Here is a 25,224-nt window from a genome sequence, read left to right as displayed (position 1 = left end):
CAGCAGATCAACTACATATGTACGTATATAGATGGCACCAAAGTGTATGTCATTGGTATTCCTTGGACATGCATGATGCAACCAACTTTCTTGTCCTCAAATTTGGAACACGCAGGAGACAGAATGCAGTGCCATTGTATGGGCTTGGAGAAACAAGGGCAGCATAGATTTCGAAGGCTTCGAAGGTGTAGTCGGTATCAGTCGGTATCGTCGGTATGGTCGGTATGATCAATAACCACTTTTCCATATTATCTCCACTTCCCCCAGTCACACCGTGCCAGATCTTTTTCCACAAAACACCATCCGCTATCAACAGAAAGACCGAGATATAGTGATGGAAACAGGAATTATATGTGATGTGAAGAAAATATGACTACCAAAATTTAGGTTAAATTACTTTTCAGAAATGTATTAAGTGGGAGTCCAAACCATCCAACGACGTCTGGTATGTACATATTTCTACCATGTTACAGTCAGTGATGAATTTGAGGTTCTCACAGCGGTTGTAATGTCAAGTAGTTCAGTAGCAGTATTTAAGAATGTTCTACAAAAGGCCGGATGGACATTGACTAGGTCTTGTTTGTATCTGCAATTATTTTTCACAGTAAAAAGGAAAGGTATCGGTGAATTGCGTGAAAGGTGCGAGCAGGTGCGAGTTCCGTGGTGTAGAGTTGCATGTCTGTTTCTTGATCATTCTTGATCCTTGATAATCCGTGACTAATGGTGAATGCGAGTGTGTGTTTCTGAAATTGGCAAGTGTATTGTACTGTGATGTATATTTGAGTGTGGAGCTACTTCGTATAAGTGACAACCTGAGGTCCAACAATACTGTTTTACATTTATTTGCTGCTCTTTTCCTAAGGAAATAGAGTAGGCTTATGAAATCACGTTGGCTGTGTGTGTGTGTTTCTTTATGTCCCCGCCCCACCGTGCATTTTACACAATTTTCATGAAACCCGGCATTAAATTTGTGTTTCTAGATGTCTTCCCATACTCATGCATTTGGGGATTACAAAATGGTTGACTCATATATTCATAAGGTACGAGAAATACCCATCACGTAATATTGTTGCCTGAAGTGGCATGTGGTAATAGACCTTCGGAAGATACGTAACTCTTGTTACGGTAATTTTACAGGAAACAAAGTAAGAACGTGCTGGATGCATTTACTGTATTGTCTAATGGCAAATGAACTGTTCGAGCTAGCCATATGAAGTGACATAAATCATAAACGTAATCATTAGTTCCGTATGCAGTATTGTCTTAGAAACACCGATATTACGGTATGCCTTTAGTAGGCATGCGTATGGAAGAAAAGCCCATTGTATTCAAAAGGGCCTCAGGCATGGTGATTTTGGTTACTATTGTATCATGAAAACAGAATCAAGTATCGTCCGAATTATGACAACAGTCTAGGTCACTAGTAATTATGTAATGAGTTCTGCCCAAAAAGATGGTGATGGTAACAGCAACTTTGAATAACGATTTCCAGTTTCAAATAAGAAAATTAAATCTGAATTCGATAATAACCGCACACCAGTACAATGCAGTAACGTATTATTAATCTGAATTCACTAATAACCGCACACCAGTACAGTGCAGTAACATATTATTTGTGTTTGTGGTTCTGCGATCTTCTCGATATAGCATTGAGTTTTAGAGTGACGTATTGGAAAGGATGTGAAGTAAGTGACCATGTCCTAATGGAGGTAGTGTCCTTGCGTTTGCTTGGAGGGACTGAGGAAAATTATTAGAAACCTAAGCTAGAATAGCAAGTGTACCAGTCAGGGTTCAAATGAAGCACTCCCAGAATAAAAGTGTAGAGTGTGAATCCTAAGCCATCATGCTTGGCCCCTGTGATCCACATATAAGGTAAAGTCAAATATCCGCACTTTTGCCATAACATATCTTTAGTAGTTACTATAGGATTCTGACGATGGTGTATAACACACTGATATATTGGGTTTTTGGACTTTATCCATGGATGATGGATAAAGTCCAAAAACCCAATATATCACATCTTTAGGTTTGTCACACTGCCTTCTGCACATGCATGCTTAGAGTTGGTACTGCTATGGTCACATGATCGAAGTTTGACCTTGATGCTGTGACAGTGTAAACATGGCCGCTCCAGTAGCTGTGTGCACCAAGGAGGAACCAAGAACAGTGATCAGATTTCTCTGGTTGGAAGGTGTGTCAGGGGCTGAAATTCATTGGTGGGTCCATCACTATGAGCCAGAATCCAAAAGCCAGAGTATGGCATGGAAAAACCTGAGATCACCAACGAAGAAGAAATTCAAGACTCAATCTTCTGCAGGAAAGTTGATGCTAACTGTTTTTTGGGACTCAAAAGGGCCTATACTGGAAGACTACCTGGACAAAGGGTGTATGATCAACAGTGCAAGATAGTGATTTGCTGGCCAACAATCTGAAGCCAGCAATTCGCACCAAATGCCGAGGCCTATTGTTGAAGAAAGTGTTGTTGTTGCATGACAATGCACGCCCACACATGGCTGGCCAGAATGTTGAAACCATTACCCATTTAGGTTTTGAGGTGCTGGAACACCCTGCCTACAGCCCACATCTCGCCCTTCCAACTATCATCTCTTTGGACAGTCAAAGATGCTTTACGAGGTCATCGATTTTCTACGGACAAAGAAGTGCGGGAAGCGGTGCATAAATGGCTGCACAACCGATCAAAACCCTTCTTCTTGGAGGGAATACGCAAGCTTGTGGACCACTGGACCAAGTGCATCGAAAAGGAAGGAGACTATGTAGAAAAATGACATACTTGTTCAACCCCTACTTTTGTGTATATAAATTGAAAAAACAAGAGTGCGGATAATTTTTTACTTCTCTACGCAGTATTTTACTGATTATTAGGTTTACATTACCTGAGCATTACAGTAACAGGAAAGCTGTTTGAGTTCTATCAAGTACTCCTTGTTCCCTCATTCCAGGAAGGGTACATTAAAATACAGCATGATCAATACTTGCAGCCTCATTGAGTTTTACATTGCACTGTAGTGTCCAGAGAATGCTAAGCAAACAAATCTAGCAGAGAGTTTGAAAACTGAACATTTTTTTTTATATTATAAAAGACCTTGTTTCTAGAAGGCAGACTTTTGTACTCAATTTCCTGTATTGTTAGCATTTATTTATCCATGTTAAAGTCAAATCTCTTAATCATTTTGTTTGATATTATTCACCACTAATGATTAAGAATTCTGGAGCATGTACCCATATTCAGAATGGTGTGTGATGTCATGCTTTGATTTACATTTCCAACAAAACCTTTGTCATGTCCAAGCATCATTTTCACAGCTCTTCATAGCAGTCACTACTGCTGCCTGTGATGACATGAGATATGTTTACAGTAGCTAGTTGCTTGAGTCGATCATGTAACCTGTGGGTCATTCCAAGTTGAACCAATACAACTGAGGGGTAACATTTTTTCTGATTCTGATAAAATTTTGCAAGCCTGTTGGGTCTCCTTCAGAAGAGGCCAGTAATAAATTTTATCTTCCTGTGTAACCATTAATTACAGAGGTACTGCCTTTTGATTTAAGTTTTCCTTAAAACTTCCCTAAGTATGTTCCGTGGTATTGGTTATATCAGGTCCTAATTAAGAGAGCTTGTTCACTGACTGAAACACCTTATGTTGGGCAATCATTTGGCATGCCATTTACAGTATTTTAAGCCACATCAGCATTTTCATCTGTATGTTTGACTTTAGTTTATGAGAAACATATAGCCAGAACATTTCTACATCCCTCTTATCACAGTATATCTTTCATGTGTTCACCTTCGCCAGACATTTTGTAGTTTCTGGCTTCAAAAGTGTTCTTGTTATTAGGTCCAAGAACTGCAGTGGGTCATATCCGTGATGAGGAATCGTGTTGCACCACTGGCAAACTATGTACCAGTCTTTGCATACTTAAAAAGCTACCTTTAATAGTTAATGTTTCTTAATTAAATGAAAAAGAAATTTTAGTATTTTAGGGAATAAACTTGATTCCTCCCCCCCCCCTTTCGTATCAATGTGGTGTTAAGTTTGTAGCTTACTGTAATCATAAGTCCAAGTGACTGACAGCAGTGTGTTACATATTATAAACACATATATGTATCTGTGTAGGATTTCAGGTTCTCACAATTGTAATTATAATAGTTCTGTCTTCTAGGATATAACATCATGTAGGCTGGTGACATTCAGCCAGAATTTTGGAGAAACATCTTGCTTCCATCTTCAGGGTTGAAGAGTAAGCCAAGCAAGAAGCCAGAATGAAGCAGGCTGCAAGTAGAGCTCATCAGCTTTCTGGGTCTTTGTACAGTTAGGTTACGAACCCTGCTTTCTTTGGCTACCCATGAACAGCAAGACTGTCCTTCCTTTTCAAGACTCCGTTCACTGTTTTTACTCTTGTAATCCCCTACCACATGTGTACAGCCCATACACACAGGACCCTTCTCCTGCCCTTCTCAGTTCTTTACTCACCCCACACATAACTTCTCCCCCCCCCCATAAACCAACTGGCCCTTTTCAGGGCTCGACCCAGTCACTCTTCCCTTGTCTCATATTTGCTCACCAAGTTATTCAGAGAGAGCAAGTGGGAACTGTCAGGCTGGTTTGCCATTTCTCTTTTGTGAATTCAACAGCTGACTTCCTCTGCTTGCCTGCTTTGTGCTGGGTACGTGCTTGTCTTACTTTTCAACCCAGAAGATGGAAGTGATGTGTTCTTCTAAAATATCAGTTGACACTCACCAGACTACACAGCGTTACATCCCAAGAAACATAAAGCTCTAAATATGTATCCTGTAAGTTGGTCATATCCTAACATAACATCTGTTACATTATTGCTTCAGTCAGAGTGACTCTTCTGGCATGAATGTCTACACAGTATAAGCTAGCTCACACCCCAACTATGGCTGATGCTCTGCTACCCTATCTTAGGCAGTGCCATAGTTCTGAATGAGTACTCTATTAAGAACAGTGTTTTTGTTTGTATGATAAGGGCAACAGTGATTGACCCTTACTCCCTAACTGCTTGTAACCAATTAATGCCCCTCTGATACTGGCTGTGGATGAGTCTAGGTAGATGGGCTCAAATCTGTCCTTCATGCAACTGCCATAAGACAGAGATTGCGTTATATCTGATGCTTGTAAAAGTGGGAAGAATGGCATCACCAATGAACGCAACCTGCATTTAAGAGGAGGATATTTTAAGCTTGTACCTGATGTAGTGCAAAGAACTATGTTTCTTTTTCATAAAGCTGTCCGCCTTTAATCCACGAAGAAGAGGTTTTTTAAATAAGCTTTTATTCTTTTTGCCACACACAAATTTATTACACAGAGATTAAAGAAACAAAATATTTGTTCATCTAACCATAAGGAATTTGATGTTACATAGGAAATATCTGTAAAGAGAAGAATATATTGTTTTGAATTGCATTTTATTGTTTATCCACACTGGAATTGTATTTTAAAGAAACATTGTTGTAGTTGTTGTGAGTGTTGATTTTATTGCTGTAATTGTTGATTTGCCGATGATGAGTTGTGTTCTAGAAAGGCATGTGTATAGTCAGTCTGTAATTAATGTTAGATATGAACAGGACAGTCTGAAATATATCTTGGCAAGCAACATAGTCCTGTGTTTACAAAGTAGTGGTCAGAATAAAATAACTTTATTTTTTTTAATGGAACACAGTGATTGAAAGAATTTTCTAACATGATAATGCATCTTCCTCTTGTATTTGTTCATTTTCTTCAGTGGTGTCATCTCCTTTATTCAAGATCATCATAATTATCTTGCCATAAATGAATGATGGCACTTTATTGGCCCTATCCTCTATTAGTTCATCCTTTTCTGAGTTTTCTTTTATGCAAATGACATGTTTGCTGTAATGAAACCAGTCTCTCTATAAAGGAATAAAGAAATATTGCATTGTTGTTTTCTAGAATTTGTCATTTTTCCTTGTTCCAGCAAGTTCAGCTAAATTTAAATATCATGCCATGTGATGACTGTATGTCCAGCTCTTTGAAAAAAAATGCCTCAACCCTGTGCACTGTTAGTATGTGCTCATTTAGTTATACATGAGGAGTGTCTATCCCCAGCAGGATACATGTCCTGGCTGTATATATGCAGTCACATTTGCTTTTACTTCATACTCAGATGGGGGTTTTTGTCTTCCTATTTGCAGTAGTATGGTGTATTGTCCCTAACAGTCACAGTCATTGAATTAGGTAGGACTTTTCAGTAATCCGTGTTTCAAAAATTGTGGAATGCGTTTGATCTTAGTAGTCTCCAGCAGTTGCACCCTTATATGAACGTGTTTTTGTGAGAATTAGTATCTTTGATGCACTTTCCCAAGTCATTCCCAAAGAGATATTTGGATGTATGCTGGTATTTATTCAATGTCACATACAAGATTCATCAAGGTAAAAAATGTATATTCCTTCATCTCTAAATTTTACCAGACACCTCAAACACCAATCAAAGCCCTGTTAGAGTTGCTTCAGTGCTGTTTGACTTTCCTTTTACCAGAGGGAGAAGTTATTACAATGTAAGCACATCATTCTTTGTGGTACAATATGAAATTCCTGTCATATGCAAGATTACTCGTTTGTCAAAATCCTTCATGATGATCTTTCCAGTACTTCCTCTGTGGTAAACTTGAAGTGAAATGGTTGTACTTAAACATACCAGCATTGCAGATATTCCTTGAAAAGGACTGGATGGGGCCAAGTGAGACAGGTATAATCCCTTAAGGCTGTTTCAATGAATGAAGTAACTTCTAATCATTCCTGTTTATTCAGCTATTTATGCAATCTGCTTTTGCAGGTGCAGCTTGAGGTTTACTAAGATTCTCATTGGATGCTTTTCTGATTGGTACAGTAGCATTTGAACTTTAGCTGATATATTTGGCTTTGCAATGTATTGATATATCCAACATACATTGATTTTAGTGGCCTCCATAGTCTAGGGGTAACGTTCCCACCTCATGACTCAAGGTATGCTGGTTCAAACCTGGCGGAAGTCGTGGCATTTTTAAGGGCGGAAAAATTCAGGGAACAAGTCCTCCGGGAGGGACTAAGCTGTGGGTCCCGTGTCCTAGATTTAAGGCACATAAAAGGTCCTCATGTCTCTAGGAGACCTCTGAGCAAAATTAGGCAACAATTTCCCACCCAAGTAATTTCCAGTGCCTCTGGTAGATGGGGGAGATATCAGGTACAGACGGCCGACCTCATTGGCTGAACGGGGCTGATAGTACGCACCAGTACCGGTAGGGTATGGCGACAGTAGAAATTAAAGGGGGACGCACAGTGGACCAATAACTGGTCTAAGTGCATGAGGAAACCCACCCCCTCTAATAATAATAATAATAATAATAATACTTTTTTTTTTCATTACACTACATGATAATGTGGGAAAATAGCTCCTCTTTCTCAGATATGGATTACTTAATTTGTTCTGTGGAATGGTGTTTGCTCTGTTGTTATAATTGTAGTATTTAGAAGTGACAGTCAAGGAAAAGCTGCGCAGTGGATGGGCAGGTCCACTGACATGAACTACACCAATTATGAAAAATGGTTAAGGAGTGACTTATTCGTAACCTTCCCCCAAATTCTGTCCTTGTCATTGATAATGCTCCCTACCATAATGTGCAACTAAACAGAGCCCCTAACTCAAATTCAAGAAGAGATTTTATAATATCCTGGCTAAAATATCACCTTCCACCTATTACCTTCACTAACACTGATTTTTCATCGTTGTGGAATCCAGACATATATAATATGATCCTACCACTCAAACTGAAATACCTTTCCTATACAATAGATGGAATCTTTGCAGAACACAATCACAATATTGTACGACTCCCTCAGTATCACCCAGAACTCAACCCAATTGAGTGAATATGGGCCACCATAAAAAATTGGGTTGCTCAAAACAATACCACATTTAAGATGGTTGACGTCATTAAACTGGCAGACCAAAAATTGGCTTCCATAACTGCAAAAGAATGACAACATAGTTGCCAACATGTAAGGTGCATTGAGCAACAATTAATGACGTGAGAAGGCTTTCTGGACACAGTACGGGAGTTCGTCTTCCATGTTGGCGGTGATAGTGATGACAGTTCGGATGATAGCTCAGATTCATCTGGTGGTGACGAGGAAGGACAGGCATGTGGAGATGATATCTATGCAGACATTGCCCCTTTAGAATAGACCTGTGTAATATGTAAATAAACTCTTCATGTATATAACAGTGAAAAGTGTATAATAGTGAATAGTGCATAATAGTATGCCGTTCGTCAATTAAAACTTAACATTGGATGTGTGAACATCATCGAGACTAAACCAACACTATGCAACACAGTGAGGTAAGAAATTATTTCCTTTTGAAAATGCCTGTACTGCATTCCCCTCTACACTTGTCAGCATGATGGAGCTCTCCCCGCCACTACCAATACTTCCCCTACTCCGCATAAGAGGACTGTCGCTTCTAAATACAACTGTACATGGGTTCGCATTGCTGTTATAAGACAGAATTGTAATTTGTGTGGTAATACCAAACGGGGTATCCACAATCTGTTCTTTCCTCTCTTCTTTCGGTTTCCAAAGGAATAAACATAGACAGTACCAGATCTTGCTGCAGTAAGAGCCTTACTTTTTTAAGAGAAGGTTCATGTGGTTCCTTCTGACACAATATGCGACATTTCTCACTTTTCAGAATCATACGTAAAAGCAACATTTAGGATGTCGTTTCTCATTTTAAATCTGTTTGTGATTTGGAGGCATTACAGAAAGTATCTGAGTCTTTTTGGAAGCATTAAAGAAAGTATCTGAGTCATTTTGGAAGCATTACAGAATGTATCTGAGTCTTTTTGGATGTCCTGTGTTCTCTTTGTGCACATTTGGTATTGGGATGTTAGAACAGTGTCAAGTGTGTCATTGTATGCAGCTTATTGGATTGTATGTCTTCATACGCATCAGAAACATACAAAATATGTCATCTAAAATAATATTTGTTCATAATTTTACAGGAAAACACTGATATAATCAAAGTGGAACGTGGAGATGTTATCAGAGAACATTCAATTGGTGTGGAAAATTGTGAGGTTTACAAGACATCAGCAGTTACTGTAAAAATGGATGAACCTGAGGTAAGCCATGGTTTCAGAAGATATACATGCGTGTACATGTTTCATTCTTATATCACATGTAAATCATAAAGAACGATTACCCTTGTTTCATGTATGTTAACAAAATTGTTTCAGGGCTGTGCCATAGCTCAGGCCGTTAATTACTGCCTTCCTAACTGTAGTGACCTGGTTTGATCACAGGTCATGTCATGTGGGATTTGTGGTGGATGAAGTGGCATTTTGGCAGGTTTCCTGCGAGTACTTCAGTTTCCCGTACCAGTTTTCATTCCACTAGCTGCTCCACATTCATTAAGCATCCTCTCATCTGATGTTATGTAGTCTTGACATTGACAGCATTATTAAATAACCAACTAAATATATTTTTAGTGGTTACATGTTAAAAGTTTACTACATTTCTACAGTGAAGTATGTACAAATATGTTAAAAAGTTCAAATATGGCTGAGTAATTGTCACTGACAGTGATCAGGGTGCTCACTCACATTACAGGCAAAACACTGTCCCTCTTCTGTGCTGACATCTTTGATGAATTTCAGCATCTCTTACTCTTTCAGCCCGCTAAAGTCAAATTAATGCACGATGCCCTTCTTTGGTTCATGTTATGAGCACAGTAGCTTCATTGGTGACCCAAGTGGTGTAAAACACCTGGACGGCGAAGGTCGGTTAAGTCACAGAGGTTCTGTTCTTACAGTTCCATGCGCATTCAGCAGTGAGGCCAGTTGCAAAGAAAAATTTAAACATTTTGTGGATACCTTCTGACTAAACTTTGTATTTTTATATCAGAATTGTCAGCTGTTTATAAAGCTTTCCGGTCCAGTCATCATTTGAACTATCCAAACATTGTCTCATGTTTAAACTGAAATATTTTTTATGTCTGATCTTAGTTGTTCCACGAATTAAGTTCCCTTCCTACCAGTCATTCAGCATGATATACTCATAAATTGTCTTACATTAAAGTACTCCATTGTTTCATGTCTTTGTGTTCACTTTTTTGCCTGTTTTAAATAAAAAATGGATATAAATATTCTAACATCTTTTTAGTGCATTGTAAAGTGATTGTAATAGTGTAATGGTTTTACAGGACTGCATGGATTTACTGAAAGTTGTACCTGGTCTGTGTGGTGAGGCGCATGTGGTATGTTCTCATATAAAGATCGAGGAAGACATTTCAATGGATGTACAAGAGGAGAAGGATCCCTTGCTAGTACCATTTCCAATTATAAAGACTGAACAAGAGGTGAGTTATATGTCTGTGTGCACCGTGGCACACATTTCACAAATAACTATTGTCTTTATATCTCTCTGTCAACATAGAAATACCCCATTCTCCTGAATGGTTTTGGATGAGTCTTTTGCAAAATTTCACAAGAAAACTTTGTACCTTTCCACAGTCCTTTGGGATTACCACCATTTTGGCTTCAGTCATTTAAACAAACATACAATTAAATATTAAATAGGTAGCAAATTGTTTCAGATGAATGTTTAATGTCCTTTCTGTAAACCTTTTAGTGATAGTGTATTGTGCAGCTGAAATCTTATACCATTCCTGTGTATCCATATATGTTTTAAGATTGTTATATAACTTGTTTCTGACACTGCTAACATGATATCTGTAAAGCAAAACAGAATTGTTATTGTTGTTAAGGATCTGTAACAGGACAAATGGTATTCTAATTGTAGTAACTCTCGACACTTTTTCTGATAAAGACAAATTACTGAATAAAAGTATCCCTGCCTCGTGTCCCTTGCTTTGAAATCAGCAGTCCTCTAGCCAGTTTCCTTCACTGAGGTTACATGAACCCAGGGGTCCAAAGCATAAGGTAATATAATACTTCTTGAAAATATTAATTGTGCCAGTGTGACATTATACATTAATCAAGACACAGGTTTAGCCTGTTGTAGCATATACAGCAGTTGCTATGGAATGACCACGAGATGGGCAAATATAGAAGGCCGTTTCTGGGCAATAGTTTGGTAAACACGTTCTAATTGCTAGGCAGCAGCAACACTTGAACTACAACAATAGAAAACGGGTGTTTTCTATGTGGTCTGTGACAAGATATTATGAGCAGGACAGTTCTAAGCATCAAGTTCGGTGGCCCGAATACATCCACTATGACCCTGTGAGTTGTAGGGGGTGACGAAAAGGGAAGTCTCAAATTTGAGACAGTAATATATGGTCTCAAGTACCAAGGGTCTCAGACCCGAGAAAGTCTGCGCTGGCAAGGTCCAGCAGCACATATAAAAGACAGACCTATCCTCTCATCAGAGAGGGCACCCACAAAGAACAAGACCATAACTGTCAAAGAGTAATAAAGATCTGGTCACAAGCCCCAGATGGGTGCTTTATGCCAAGACAGACTGGCCGACTGACCGTCAGTCGTAAAATGAGACTGCCACTGCTGGCAGTGAACCTTTGGTCGACAGAAATGCATTTATTGATTTGGAGGTACAAAACCCTAATCCCCTTCAAAGTGGTCTGCTTGGTAATGCACACACTTCTCCCAGCGTTCCACCATTGTTGGAAACACTTCTGGAACGCGTCTTTTGGAATGGTGATCAGCCAGGCCGTTGCATTCGACATGATGTCTTCTCTTGACTCAAATCGGGTTCCTTTCAGCAGCATTTTCAGCTTGGGAAATAGCCAAAAGTCGCACGGAGCCATGTTGGGGGAGTAGGGAGCCTGACAAACCACAGGGATGTTGTGTTTGGCAATGAAAGTCTGAATCGGATGCACGGAATGGGCGGGTGCGTTATCATGATGGAGCTGCCAAGTTTTTGCTGCCCACAGATCCGGTCGTTTGTGCCGCACAACATCACGAAGACGACAAAGGACCTCCTGGTAGTATTCCTTTGTGATGGTTTGGCCTTGTGGTGCGTACTCATGATGCACAACCCCATGGGAGTCGAAGAAAACGGCCAACATGACCTTGACATTGCTGCAGACCTGCCGTGCTTTTTTTGGCCTCAGGGATGTCAGATGTTTCCACTGTGATGACTGGATCTTGGTTTCCGGGTCGTACCCATAAACCCACGACTCATCACCTGTGATCGCGGTGTTCAGAAAGTTGGGGTTACTCTTTGCATTGTCCAGCATGTCCTGTGCGATTTCCAGACTGCATTGCTCCTGCTCCATTGTTAGCAGTTTCAGTATGAATTTCACGGACACTCTCCTCATGCCCAAATCCTCGGTCAAAATTGAATGTACCAATCCAATGCTTATCCCTATCTCGTTTGCAAGTTCTTAGACTGTGATACGACGGTCCTCCATGACCAAAGTCTGCACTTGCTCAATGACATTCTCATTTCGGCTTGTTGAGGGTCTGCCTGAACGCGGTTCGCTGTCCACTAATGTGCAGCCATCTTTGAAGCGGTTGTACCACTCCTTTATCTGTGAGTTGCTCATGGCATCGTCCCCAAAAGCCTGTTGAATCTTGCGAATGGTTTCCACTTGGGTATCGCCAAGCTTTTGGCAAAATTTGATGCAATATCACTGCTCATGTTGTTCCGTTATTTTACGCCTTACTGGAATCCGACAAGCGCTCACTACACGTCTCACTCATGGGCCGACTGCCAGCGACTGACGCTTTCTGCGGGCGGAAAAAAATTCACGACTGCGCATGAATGTCCCCTCCACCGAAGGGAGCCTCCCGCGCTTCATTGGTTCACGCGGAAAAAAAGAAGGTTCAATACTTTTTGAACACACCACGTATTTTTGTTAGAAAATAAAGATGTTTAATTAGTTAAGTATTTTTGGGTAATAAAAATTTAATTTTGTGTATCTGTGTTTTTATTCTATAAAATTAAAGGACATTTAAACAATATGTAATCTAATATTGATTAAAAGGATATAGATTTCTATAATACACTACATTATTGAGGGCATCTGTGAGACCCCACCTTACCACTTTTGTTACATTTTCCTACCTCACCAGCTCTGGGTTCAGGTATAAGACTCCTGTTCTGTTGAGCACAGATGATAAGAGCTAATGCCACTCTCTAAACACCAGAAGTAAGTCATGACATAAACCCAGCAAGACAGAAACCAGCAGCTTTAGTCTGAAGCTGAAGTCATTGAACAAAGTTCAAAGAAAGACAGCAGTAGATATTATAACATACATTAATCATATTTTGGACATATAATCCTTTAGAAGCACCAAAAAGACAAACAGTAAATTTTAAATAAATCCATCAATGTAGAAAATTACAATTCATGTAGGTAAAATTTCCTACATGCTAATGAGAACCTTACAATGGTTAAACAAATGCAAGTAATTATTGAATAAAGACATCTTTAAAATACCATCATAAATTTGTCCTATGGAGCCCACAGTTAGAACATTGCCATATGATTTCCTCTTCAGTGATGGGAGTCCAGCTTGGTTGACTGATCGAATGAGTGACCAGAGACATGTGGACAGATTCATTATATTTCCAATTGGTGTTAGGTTCAGTTTATAAAACCTTAGCTGCTTTTCAACATCTCTGTGGCCCTTTCTGTACACATGTTGGGCTGGTATTGATTTTTGCAGCGTACTGTGAGTCATGTATTCGTGCTTTATAATGCATACTTTCAAAGGTCTACCTATTTTGCTGAGATAACATCTGCCACAATCACAAGGAACGTTACACACACACACATTGTCTCATCTGCTGGCTTCTCTAACAAATAAAGTATTCTGTGTCCCACAGAGTGTGTGTTTAGTTTTAAAAATGGTCATTACATTTTAGTGGTTCCCGGTGTATCATAGTTTTTATAAAATACCCTTAACATATGGGTTACTGAAGGTGCCATGTGTCGGTCTGAAGGACGGTTTCATCTCCCTAGCTGGATTATAGAATCAGGGTAGTGTTTTGAGTATCCATTGAGGATTGGATCCTCTATTATGTTTCTAATTGCTCTTTTGAAATCCATGAGATCCTGACATATGACCTTGGTTCTGTTGACCAAGTTGTGAACAGTTTCTCTTTTCACATGCTAGGAGTGGTCAGACTTGAAATGTAAAGAGTGTCCAATGTGCATAGTTATGCTGTACACTTCATGGATGAACTAGGACCCCTCTTCATGACCAAGATTACCAAGAAAGAAAGGGCAATTATTTCTTCTACCACAGTGAATTGTATGGTGAGTGTGAGGCTGTTAAGGTGGCAGAGAAATTGTTATAATCTTGCTGGCCCATGTGGCCAAGCTGCAAAAGTATCGTCGGCATATCTTACGCATGCAGCAGGTTTGTGTTGTGCTGTATTGAATGCTAATTATGCAGAATGTCCCATAAAGATACTACTGACTAGCAGCGATAAACAGCTGCCCACTTTCCATTCCCTCTGTTTGATAATAGAATCTATCTTCAGACTGGAAATACATAGTGTTTATACAGATATCCAGTAATTCCATCTTCAACCTGTAGAGATGAGTTGTCTGTAAAAGTAGGATCTGTGTTAAGTCTCTTTCTGATAACATGTAAGTCTTCGTGATGAACAGACTGACTACATCAGAACTGGCCAGGGAAACCATGCATTCTTGGCAAAGAAGTCTGTATTTCCAACTGAAGGGTTCAGAATCCTTTGGAGAAGCTCTAGAAGAGAATACCAAGGACATCCATTGGAGCTTAATTCTGGTCGAAGAGGGATGTCTAGCTTGTACATTTTTCGAAGTCCCTAGAGATGAGTTGGCTTACAGTGGTAGAGTGTCAATTTATGTTTCAGAACACTGGGAATGACTGATTATGCTTAGAAAAACGTTTCCTCATCTTCTCACAGTTTATGTTCAGTCATTGTGTAAAGGTTTGAAAATTCATGATTGTAGTACACTGGATATCTTATTTTCATATATGAACTCATTCAATGCTACTATATATATTTGCTTGTCCACATGTACATCTCTTATTTCCTGTTTCGTTCTAGAGATTTCAAAGCTCCAGATTCCATTCTTGTTACATTAGAAGTCGAGTTATTTTTCCGACATAGATCAAGTCTTCCAACTGAACTCCATAACCAAAAAGGAAGACTGAGGAAGAATTAATTGCCTACTTTCCATTCACTGTGTTGAGTTTCTGACATGACCGTGCAAAAAACACCATGTCCAACTGTTTTTCTTTTGTTGTGTGTGTGTATGCATTGCCGCTGAACATGTTTACTGAGTCATTTCTTGGCAACATTAGGGAGGGGGGACACAGCAAGCCTCCTTTTAATTTTTCATAAGGAAAATAGGCAAAAAAAGAGTAAAGTTGACTGTGTGCTAAATTAATTATGCCCCACACCATGAAGATGTATGGGAGAGTGGAGGTTAGTGCCACCATCCTTGACCTCAGCACTATATGGATGTGAGTGACCATATTCCCACCTTTTCCGCTTTACCCCTGGGGAAAGAGACCCTGGTGCCCAGAGAGTAGAGAGCTGGCTGGATCCATATTGGAAAATAATCCAGTAATAACTGACATATTCATGTAATTATTGCCTGATGATGACCCAGAAGGGTTGAAACATGTAGCAGTACAGCCACACAGTAAAAAAAATTCTAATACAATAGTAGTTATTTGTTTATTATAGAACTGTTGTGTTAACCAATGCATTAAGGATACCATAAACTATATCCTGTTTGATGTCATGAGACAACAGGCATGATGAATAAGGATACTGTGATTTTGCAGGATACCATCAGTTTATCTCAAGCGGAACCCAACTCTCATAGTGAGACATGTCTTACATCTTCTCATAATGAAAATCAGCTAGTCAGTATAAAAGTTGAAGAGGTCACAGATATACAAGAAGAGGAAGATCCTCTACTAATAACATTTCCAGTGACAAGAGCTGAACTTCGGGTGAGTTGTAAGTGTGGCTGTTATTTGGCACTTTTCACGTGTATCCAAACTGGGTATTGCTCAGTACTCCTTCTAGTTTGTCCAGTGTTAGAACTCCATTCTCATGAATGAATTTTGAAGCCAATAGTGGGTTGATTACAAATTGCTTGTGCAATGCCCCTTTCCTTTTGCCTTGAAACTGATTTACATTTGTACAGGCTGGCTCAAGACATCTATCATTTGCAGCATGACCAGTCTAGGAAGTATAAAATATAGTTAGAACCATTGCATTGGACACAAAGAGTTGGAAAACATAGAAGGTGGATAGTGGCTAAGTTAAACAATGTTAGTCATGTGTAAGTTAACCCTTCAACAACACATGGCCTTTAATTCCTGGTCAGACAAGATGATATTTAAACGTTTAAAAACTGCAATTCTTATTTTTTCCTAATTATCACATTATGTTCAGAAAAGTATATAAAATGGGATTATTAATCCACGCAGGTTTAGAATTATTTTTAGTACACTAAGCTTATAAAATTATAAATAATTATATTGTATCACCTTAGAAATTGAGCTTGGTGTAATAGTTATGAAATCATTCGATGCAGAGTCCCGCATCACACCAACATACAGTATCCTTCCTATTCTAGCACTTGTGACACACAACACATTGTCTTTGTGTTAATGGTTTCTTCTCAATTTATGGAATCATGCCTATAAAATGTCTTTATAATAGATGGGACACTGTGTTGTCTGACAAAAGCCAACCCAGCACTTTGCGTTCTACGGCGTAAGCATACGTCACAGACGGTACCTCAACTAACTGAATTCTGAATTACAGCTGATCATTTCCTTTCCCAGGCTTTTTCATGTATATTGTCATCGCATTCAGAATTGAGGTATTCAAGAGTCTGCAAAACAGCTTCATATATCATATATTTATTCGTTTCCTCTCAAACAAGTAAGAATGAAGCTGGTCCTTCACATCAGCTCCTATTATTGATTGTAATCCAACACCAAAACAGGTTTGACTGCTTCCTTGCACCTAATTTTAACAGTCATGGTATTATGAACGTGATATATGGAAATCATAGCCATAATTCTTTGTCACTCCATTTTGTAACCTGAAACAGGCCCAGAATGCTGTCCTATGACTTCACCTCTTTATAGTTTCATGTTTTTTATATTTATAGGAACATTCTTTCAGGTCAGTTTCAGTGTACCAGCACAGTCTGTCTTGTGTATGATTATTATCAGTGTCTTGGCTAAAGATGGTGAATTACAGAAGTTATCTATCCACACAGTCTGGCCTTGTTTCAGTAGAGGTTCTGCCAGATTCAGAACAGTGGCTTTTGTTTTATTGGTGTCATCTGTGATCAGGGGGGAGTGAAATTATGTATCTTTGCCTATATATATGCAAGGAAGGACCATAAGTACCTCGTGGTAGCATCACGCAGCTCTTAATTTTAATCCCAAATTTGGATGCCTTGAAGGACAGGCACTGTTTGAAAGATTGCCTTTTCAAAGCATCAGTGATTCATCAGTTGAAATGACCTGGTTTGAGAGATATAATTTCTGAAATATGTTATTCAAATGTGAAATTACTGGGAAAATTTTGAAAAGTTTTTGGTCCTGCACAGTTACTTATGGTTTCATTGTTAGCAAAATGCAGAAATATACACATTAGATCCAATCTGTCTCATGTTATAATGTCTCCAAACCCTGGTGTGGAAATCTCCAAATGGACATGTTGTTTTGGGAAATTTATGGCAAAATTTTCTCCTGCACAATTTGTATGACTTTTTTTTTTCACATAATCATAAATGAAACCTCTTTATTCTCAATTGTATCTCACATGAGTCATAAAGACACAGAACAGGGCACTATAGATAGAAGCTTATACAGGGTGTCCCAGGAGGAATGTGCCAAACTTCGGGAGGGTGTTCCTTATGTTAAAGTATGCCGATATAACCCAAAACACCTATGTCCAAAGTTGAACGGTTATGGAGATAATGGCCAGAGAAGTGTCAAACTTTGACCGGGGTTACACACTTGTTGATTACAAAATAGATATTAAAACTGGCAGGAATATGTGGATTCTGTAATGTTAATAATGTACGTAACATCAAACCAACTTGTGAGTGACGGAAAGCCATAAAATTGAAGTACAAAATACTCGCTCGCCATGTCATAATTGTCCTTAGGTTTCCAAGCAGTATACATAACACATGACTGGCGNCCCATAAGCATGAACAGACCCAATAAGACATAAATTTCTGCCTCTCTTACAGGTTTCCGTGCCCATCAGGCAACCTGATTAATAATTGACGCCCACATATACACTGTTCTTTGCATATGTTGGTTTATTTGATAGTTGTGCTGCCCCTCGAGGTCCAACACTGGCCATGAAATTTTTCGTCCCTTATAGTTTTCCAGGTTTTCCCAAACAAAATCTTGAGTGATACTGTCGTCTTCATCACTGCCATCATTCACCACACGAAGAAGAGCATCAACCTCCATTTCATTGTCAGTGTCGGATTCTGAATATAATCAGCTTCCTTCTGATTCACTTAGAAGTAAAGATTCTCCCATTTTTTCATCTTGCAACACGGCTGATTGCTTCTTGGCAATGCCTGCCAGGGCTGCTACATGCAAAGTGCATTATTCGTATTTATAGAGCAGAAGGGAATGTACAGCAGAAGCATTCATACATATACCGAGTGTTCATTGTGCAGTCCTAGTAGCTTCTCTGTACATTGTCATGGCACATGCTATAGGAGCAGCTGACTAACTGAAGAACTGAAGGCCATTCATTCGGTGATCACCTGATCAGTGAGCAGGTCAGTGTTGTCAGTGTTACAACATAAAAGTCTTATATAAGCTTCTATCTTTAGTGCCCTGCTCTGTGTCTTTATGGATCATGTGAGATACAATTGAGAATAAAGAGGTTTCATTTATGATTGTTATGTGAAGAAAAGAAAGTCATACAAATTGTGCAGGAGAAAATTTCCCGAAACAACATGTCCATCTGGAGATGCAGTTTCCAAATTAGTGAAGAAAGTTTGAACCCACTGCATTTTAATTGACAGAAAGCTGTTAAGAAGAAGTCATGTTTTAACTGAGGAAAAACTTGATGACATCAGTCATTGATTAGAAAATTGTCCTGGAAAATCTTTGCAGTGATTAGCAAAACAAAGTGATATTTCTGTAGGCAGTGCGTAGAATGCAACTAAATTGTTGCATGTTTGTCAGTATAAAATTACTATTGTTCCTAAAATTAGACCTGTGGATTATGAAAAAAAGAGTGAGGTTTTGTAATTGGTTTATCAGTCGTGTGCATGACAGACTTATTGACCCTAAGCTGACATTTTTTACAGATGAGGCTAATTTTAATCTCTGGGGATATGTTAACTCACTAAACAACAGGTATTGGAGTAGTGAAGATCCTCGTGCCCTAATTCGCCTTCCCTTTATGACCAAAAGTTAGGCATATGGTGTGTGATTAGCACAAACCATATCATTGGGCCAGTATTTTATGAAGGAACTCTTGATGCTGAACGATACATTAATGAAATAATCCACTTTTCATGAATTTGGTGCCTGCAGAAGAAAGATTCGGTTATTTTATGCAAAACGGTATTACCCCATACACAGCTAATGAAACTATCCAAGCATTACGCAGTGTGTTTGGGGAACTAAATGGGGAGGATAGAATTATTAGCAAGGTTTGTTGCCCCCTAGGTCCCCAGATCTAAACCTCTATAATTTTTATTTGTGGGGAAAATTCAAAGTTGTGTATGCCAACAAACCACATGACCTGGAGGCTCTAAAACATAATATTTGTGAAGCAATTTACAACGTTCAGCAACATAAATTGCTACAAGTTTCCTGAAACCTGTTTAAAAGAATTCAGACATGTCTCACAGCAGAGGGCAGACATTTTGAACATCTTCTGTGATGGTAAGTACATTATTAATTACTATACTTGATTAATAATTAATGAAACAATTAAATAACATTTGCTAGCGGTTCCAGCCATGTGGCAGCATTTTTCTTGGCAAGTGGTGCAGCACCTTCGCAGGAAGTTGCCAACAGTAATATCAATATTCAATCAGCCTGCGCTCTGAACACAATGTAGAAGTGTTATCATTTCCTATATAGCAGTCAAGTTCAAGTTGTAGAAACTGCTTGGTTACAAATACCCACATGAAAGCAACACTGTCTGGAGCGTGAAATAATGCTTGCAAAACCACAATATGGTTGATTTTTGTTTCAGTCAGCATGCAGGGACAGCACACAATCATTCACTCTCTTGAATAGTTCAATCGAATATATATAGTTCACAGGAATTCTCCAGGGTGGAGATAGGTTAATACGGTAATATAGCACACCAACTGGTGAGGTAGAGAACTTTTCCAAATAATTCAATTGTAACACAAATGCCACTGGAAGATAAAAGTGGAACAGTGCATATACAAAGTGATAGCCTACAATTTCTTCCTTTTTTTCATACCAAAAGAATTACTATATATGTCAGACAGAAACAAGTGACAAAAACCGTTGGCATGTTGCATACATCTGATGGCGTTGAAGGGTTAATAACATTTTGGCAGTTCCATGAAAATACAGCCAATCATGACAGGTGGTCATCTCCTAAAATTTCACTGCATCAAGTTGTAGTTTACTTTCATTGATTTTTAGTGTACCATTCCAAATTTGAGTCTGCAAACATGGAGGAAGCATGGATTATGCCTGCAGACTTTTTGTCTTTCAAGTGTTCCCAGAGATAAAATAAGGAACTCAAATTCAGATATGAGAACAGTAATAGCCATAGTTCTCTATATGCTTTTCTTTCTTCATGAACTCTCCACAGAGACTACATTCCATGTTTCATGGTGTGTGCTGTCTTGTGCTGCTGTAATGTGCCCAGCTTGTTCTGTCATTAAATCTTTAAAGAGGGGCTCAAAAATATCTTTCATACAGGTCTCTGGATTAAATGTGTTAAGAGAGATATTGGACATGGGATTCTTGCAGCACTTATCAGCACAACACAGTCAAAGTTTGTGATTTTGTGATGGCATTTGGTAAAGAAATATATTGTGATAATTATGTGCCTGGTTTTCTCCACTTTTATTAGGTCTGTTCACAGCCAGATATTTTTGTGTATGTTTTGATTTTACCACTGATTGATGTAAGCAGCCCTAGATGCTGATACACCTTGTAACTCAGTCATGTGCACTATGCCTTGCTTACAGTTACAATTTTTTTCCCTACTGAAGTCAATTCCTGTATTTTCCTCCTTTTTCTTTTTTGCCAGAATACTCCAAATGAACAATATCTCTGTGGTGAGAATGATCCGTATTCCCGTCATCAGAACACGTGTAGTGCACAGCATCCATGTACTGAAGGGTGTCATAAATCATTCAGTCCAAAGATTCATCACAAGGTGGATCAACGCATACGCAGTCATGAGCGTCCATATTCCTGTCGTGTGTGTAATAAATCATTCCGTAGAATGGATGTTCTGAAGGAACATAAAAGTGTACATAGTAGGGAGCGTCCATACTCCTGTGATGTATGTAACAAATCATTCAGTAGACAGAGATACCTGAAGTCTCATCAAGATATAATACATAGCGAGGTGCGTCTATATTCCTGTGAGGTGTGTAATAAGTCATTCACTTATTTCAGTCAGTTGAAGAGACATCGTCACATACATAGTGCGGAGCGTCCGTACTCCTGTGATGCCTGTAATAAGTCATTCAAGTGCAAAAGTACTCTGAAGGAGCATGAACGTATACATAGTGTGGATCGCCCATATACGTGTGATGTGTGTAATAAATCATTTACTACTATCAGTCATATGAAGAAACATCAACGCATACATAGCGGGGAACGTCCTTATTCATGTGATGTGTGTAATAAATCATTTAGTAGAAAAAGCGATATGAAGGTTCATCAACGTACACATAGTGGTGAGCGTCCATATTCCTGTTCCTTTTGTAAAAAATCGTTCCATAGGAAGCAACATTCATGCACACGTAGTGGGGAGCGTCCATATTACTGTGATGAGTGTAGTAAGTCATTTCGTATGAAGCGTGCCCTGGTGATACATCAGCGCATACATAATGGAGGGTATCCATATTCTTGTGATGTTTGTAAGAAATCATTCCTTTTTCAGAGTCATTTAAAGAGACATCTGCGTATACATAGTGGGTAGTTTCCATACCCTGAGGGGATGTATGTGATGCGTTTTAGTATGAAGGTAATTTGGAAGTATGTATAAGTATTCAGAAGTCACCATACTGTTGTAATTGTAGTAATCATGTCATGTCAATCATAAAGTATAGAGGCAGTAACATGTACAAGTTGAACTTCTCAGTATAGAGCTCCTCTGAACTACATATCTTTTCAGTTGTAAAGTCAGCTAAAAAATCGTGTTCTACAAAGTATGAAATCAATATTTCAATAACATTATTGCATCCTCTTTGGCACCTGCTGTATAGTAATTTGTATTTGTGATTGACTTTTCAATGGCTAGTCTTACCACAGTTGGGTCATTCCATGTTAAATAAACACAGGTCACAAACTAACGAACTCAAAACAGAATGCTTTACATTTATTAATGCAAGATAATATAAAATGGCAAATTTATAAAAATAAATGTTTTTACAATCATAGCATTAAGATTATTACTGTGAATTGAATAAGTCTTGGAGAAAAATATGGGGAAATATTTTAAATTATTACAACAAACAATACCTCTACTGAGACAAAACTGAACAAGCTGTACATCTGCAGGTCCAAACATGCCTGGTTTGCATTGTTTAATATTTAGCTTATTGGTGAGTCATCCTGTATTTTCTGTATTGGCAGGTGTGATGAGGTTTCGTGTGTTCTGGGCTGTCTGAACAGAAAGCTGTACTGCTCAGTGATCTTTGGGCATATTTACTTCATGCTGCAAATTTTGGTGATGCAATGTGCTTACAGTAATTATGAATCTCATGTCATGAGTATGTTATACTGTAACCTGTTTAATGAAAGTGAATATATTAATGTCAGAAACAACTTGAGAAACACACTTTCTTAGATGTCTGAAAAACTTCCTCACCTGAATAATGATTGTAAGTTCTGTGTGGTGAGAGTTGCAAGAGGCCATCAAAGGTGAAGCGTACTTTAAATAAACAGAAACATGGTAGTGACAGTGATGAGACTGAACAGTTTCCTTAACTGAAAGTTTGCAGTTGTTTGGTTAGTCATCTATCAAAAAGAAAAGACTAGGCAAGGTTAAATTTAAAGAATATTTCCAAATGAATGGGTTTGATGAAAATATTTTAAGTTCTTCAGTTATAGATAAAAGAACAATGTTTGTACATTACCTGGTGTACTCAATACTGCAGAAATCATGTTCCAGGCATTATCCTGCATGTTCTGGTTGCGATATTCTTCTAACCCTTTGTTCCACAAACATGGATACGTCCTTACTTCTTCAATTAATTCCTCCAGTGTCATTTTCATCTAAGCGAATACTGTGCTGAATGATATGTAACACATGTTGTAATCAGAGTGGGAAATTACTGAGGCACACAGCTGACACCTGGAAGCGACGTTTTAAAAATATAGCCGAGAATCAAACACTCTGTGATGCAGCTAACATAGGGAACATAGCATATGTAGCGTATGGAAGTCTGTGTGGTCAGCTGCATTGGCAATAAAAGGAGATGTTTTTCTGTTCGTATAGTGAACATAGCGTACGTAGCACTCTGTGTGGCCGCACCTTAATGCAATAAAAAATTCATACCAAAATTGGGGTACAGTGAAATACTGAGTTCCCCAAGGATCAGTTCTAAGGCTTTTGCTTTTCATGAGATATATATATATATAAATGACCTCCCTCCAGCAATAAATACTTTCAGTACCTGTGATATTTGCTGATGAGTATCATAATTTATAGTAAACATTTTGGTAATGTTTGTGTATTGTCAAACAGCTCTCTCTCGTGAGAAAAATGGCAACCAAACAGCACCCAATGGAAAATCCTACCAGGCACCCCTCCCCCTGTTCGATGTTACCTTAACAAGAACCTTAATAACCTTATCAAGAGATATTCAAGCTGAATAGCCTTAACCATATTACCACTGAGGTAGAGTGATACAGAGCTCAGACAGGCCTTGCACAGTGCTGCAAATGCTAAAATTTCAGCCATGTCTGGGCCAATTGCAAGCAACCTCTTCTATGATTCTGGTGCATAGAGAATACCCTGAATATACAAATACAGGATCTACGCCCAACTGCTGAAACAGCACCCTAGGAGAATGAGAGAAACTTCATCCAGTGTCATACCGAGGCTGCAGCCATGGAAAAGGAGAAGAGCACAATGAACTCCCAAATGACCCTCTGGGAGGACGTTCTTCTCTAAATACACCTCACTAGAGCAGTACGTCATAGCTGCACTGCATCAAGACACGCAGCGTCAGCAACCCCAGGCACTGCAGACNAGAAAATCCCCCCCCCCAATGCTGCAGAATCTGCCACAACAGGGAATTCAGAAGACATTTGTCAGTACAGGCTCCTGGTTCACCTAATAATGGTGTATTAAAAATCGCCACTGCATTGCAATAGATCATCACAGAGCTTAGTGAAGCTGTCAGAAAACGAAAACAATGGTTATTATAAAAATGGTACTTAACTAATGAATCAAAATGTGTTAAGTATTTCTCATTGCAGTAATTGACAGAGTGTATGTGGTGTGCATAAAATACAATTGCCCTAAATGGGACGCTGCATGAGTGCGTCAAAGACTATATTCACAACACCACTACGACGTGGATGAGATAAATACGAACACAACATTTTAATGGTTTTAGTTCAGTTTTATATAAGAGATACATAACACACAGCACAGTATTATTACACTTAGATGAAAACACTGGCCAATGTAGGGAGAAATAATTTTACAGAAAAACAGAAGTGAACATGAAAATGTGTGTCTGATGATGGCCGAAACATGCTATATGTGAATCTAATGTAGTGTACTTATACACATAAACTGTAGTGTCTGAAATAAATAATAAAAGAAAGAAATGCTTATACTTCAATGTAAGATCAGCTCAGAAACTTTCACCTCTTGTGAGTGTAGTTATATTTGTTTAACCAGTTCACTTACACCAGTTTCGAAAAATGTAACAATTTCCTCTGCAATTCAGGGACCAGTGTTGCAAAAAGTTCATGGGCAGAGTTTGTGGTATTGTGATATTTCAC

The 25,224-nt window shown here is 38.7% G+C and overlaps 1 protein-coding gene across 14 annotated transcripts; it reads left to right on the top strand.

Moving 5' to 3' along the window:
* Positions 1–116: 116 nt before the first annotated feature.
* Positions 117–25,047, top strand: LOC111870166 (zinc finger protein 436). Of its 14 annotated transcripts, XM_023862223.2 has the most exons (6): positions 691–1,040; positions 9,043–9,162; positions 10,242–10,397; positions 15,811–15,981; positions 21,281–22,228; positions 22,840–25,047. In XM_023862223.2, exons 1-5 carry the CDS (start codon positions 981–983, stop codon positions 22,181–22,183), a joined length of 1,410 nt encoding a protein of 469 aa, XP_023717991.1. In that variant the 5' UTR covers positions 691–980; the 3' UTR covers positions 22,184–22,228; positions 22,840–25,047. The 14 variants fall into 14 exon arrangements, with proteins under 14 accessions (XP_023717993.1, XP_023717991.1, XP_023717996.1 ...); XM_023862225.2 differs by lacking the exon at positions 691–1,040 and adding an exon at positions 117–445 and having other exon boundaries at positions 21,281–25,047; XM_023862228.2 differs by having other exon boundaries at positions 22,145–25,047.
* Positions 25,048–25,224: the final 177 nt, after the last annotated feature.

Source organism: Cryptotermes secundus, unplaced genomic scaffold, assembly GCF_002891405.2.
Source record: "Cryptotermes secundus unplaced genomic scaffold, Csec_1.0 scaffold734, whole genome shotgun sequence".
In the NCBI taxonomy this organism is placed as follows: domain Eukaryota; kingdom Metazoa; phylum Arthropoda; class Insecta; order Blattodea; family Kalotermitidae; genus Cryptotermes; species Cryptotermes secundus.
The sequence above is the reverse complement of the archived record's forward strand: the minus strand, read 5'-3'. Positions and strand labels throughout refer to the sequence as shown.

What these genes read in the sequence shown, in the direction of transcription:
- LOC111870166 (XM_023862223.2), top strand. Translation starts at nt 981, where the DNA reads ATGTCTTCCCATACTCATGCATTTGGGGATTACAAAATGGTTGACTCA. An exon ending in TAAAAATGGATGAACCTGAG is followed by an intron (nt 9,163 to 10,241) that starts GTAAGCCATGGT and finishes ATGGTTTTACAG; the next exon opens with GACTGCATGGATTTACTGAA. An exon ending in TGACAAGAGCTGAACTTCGG is followed by an intron (nt 15,982 to 21,280) that starts GTGAGTTGTAAG and finishes CTTTTTTGCCAG; the next exon opens with AATACTCCAAATGAACAATA.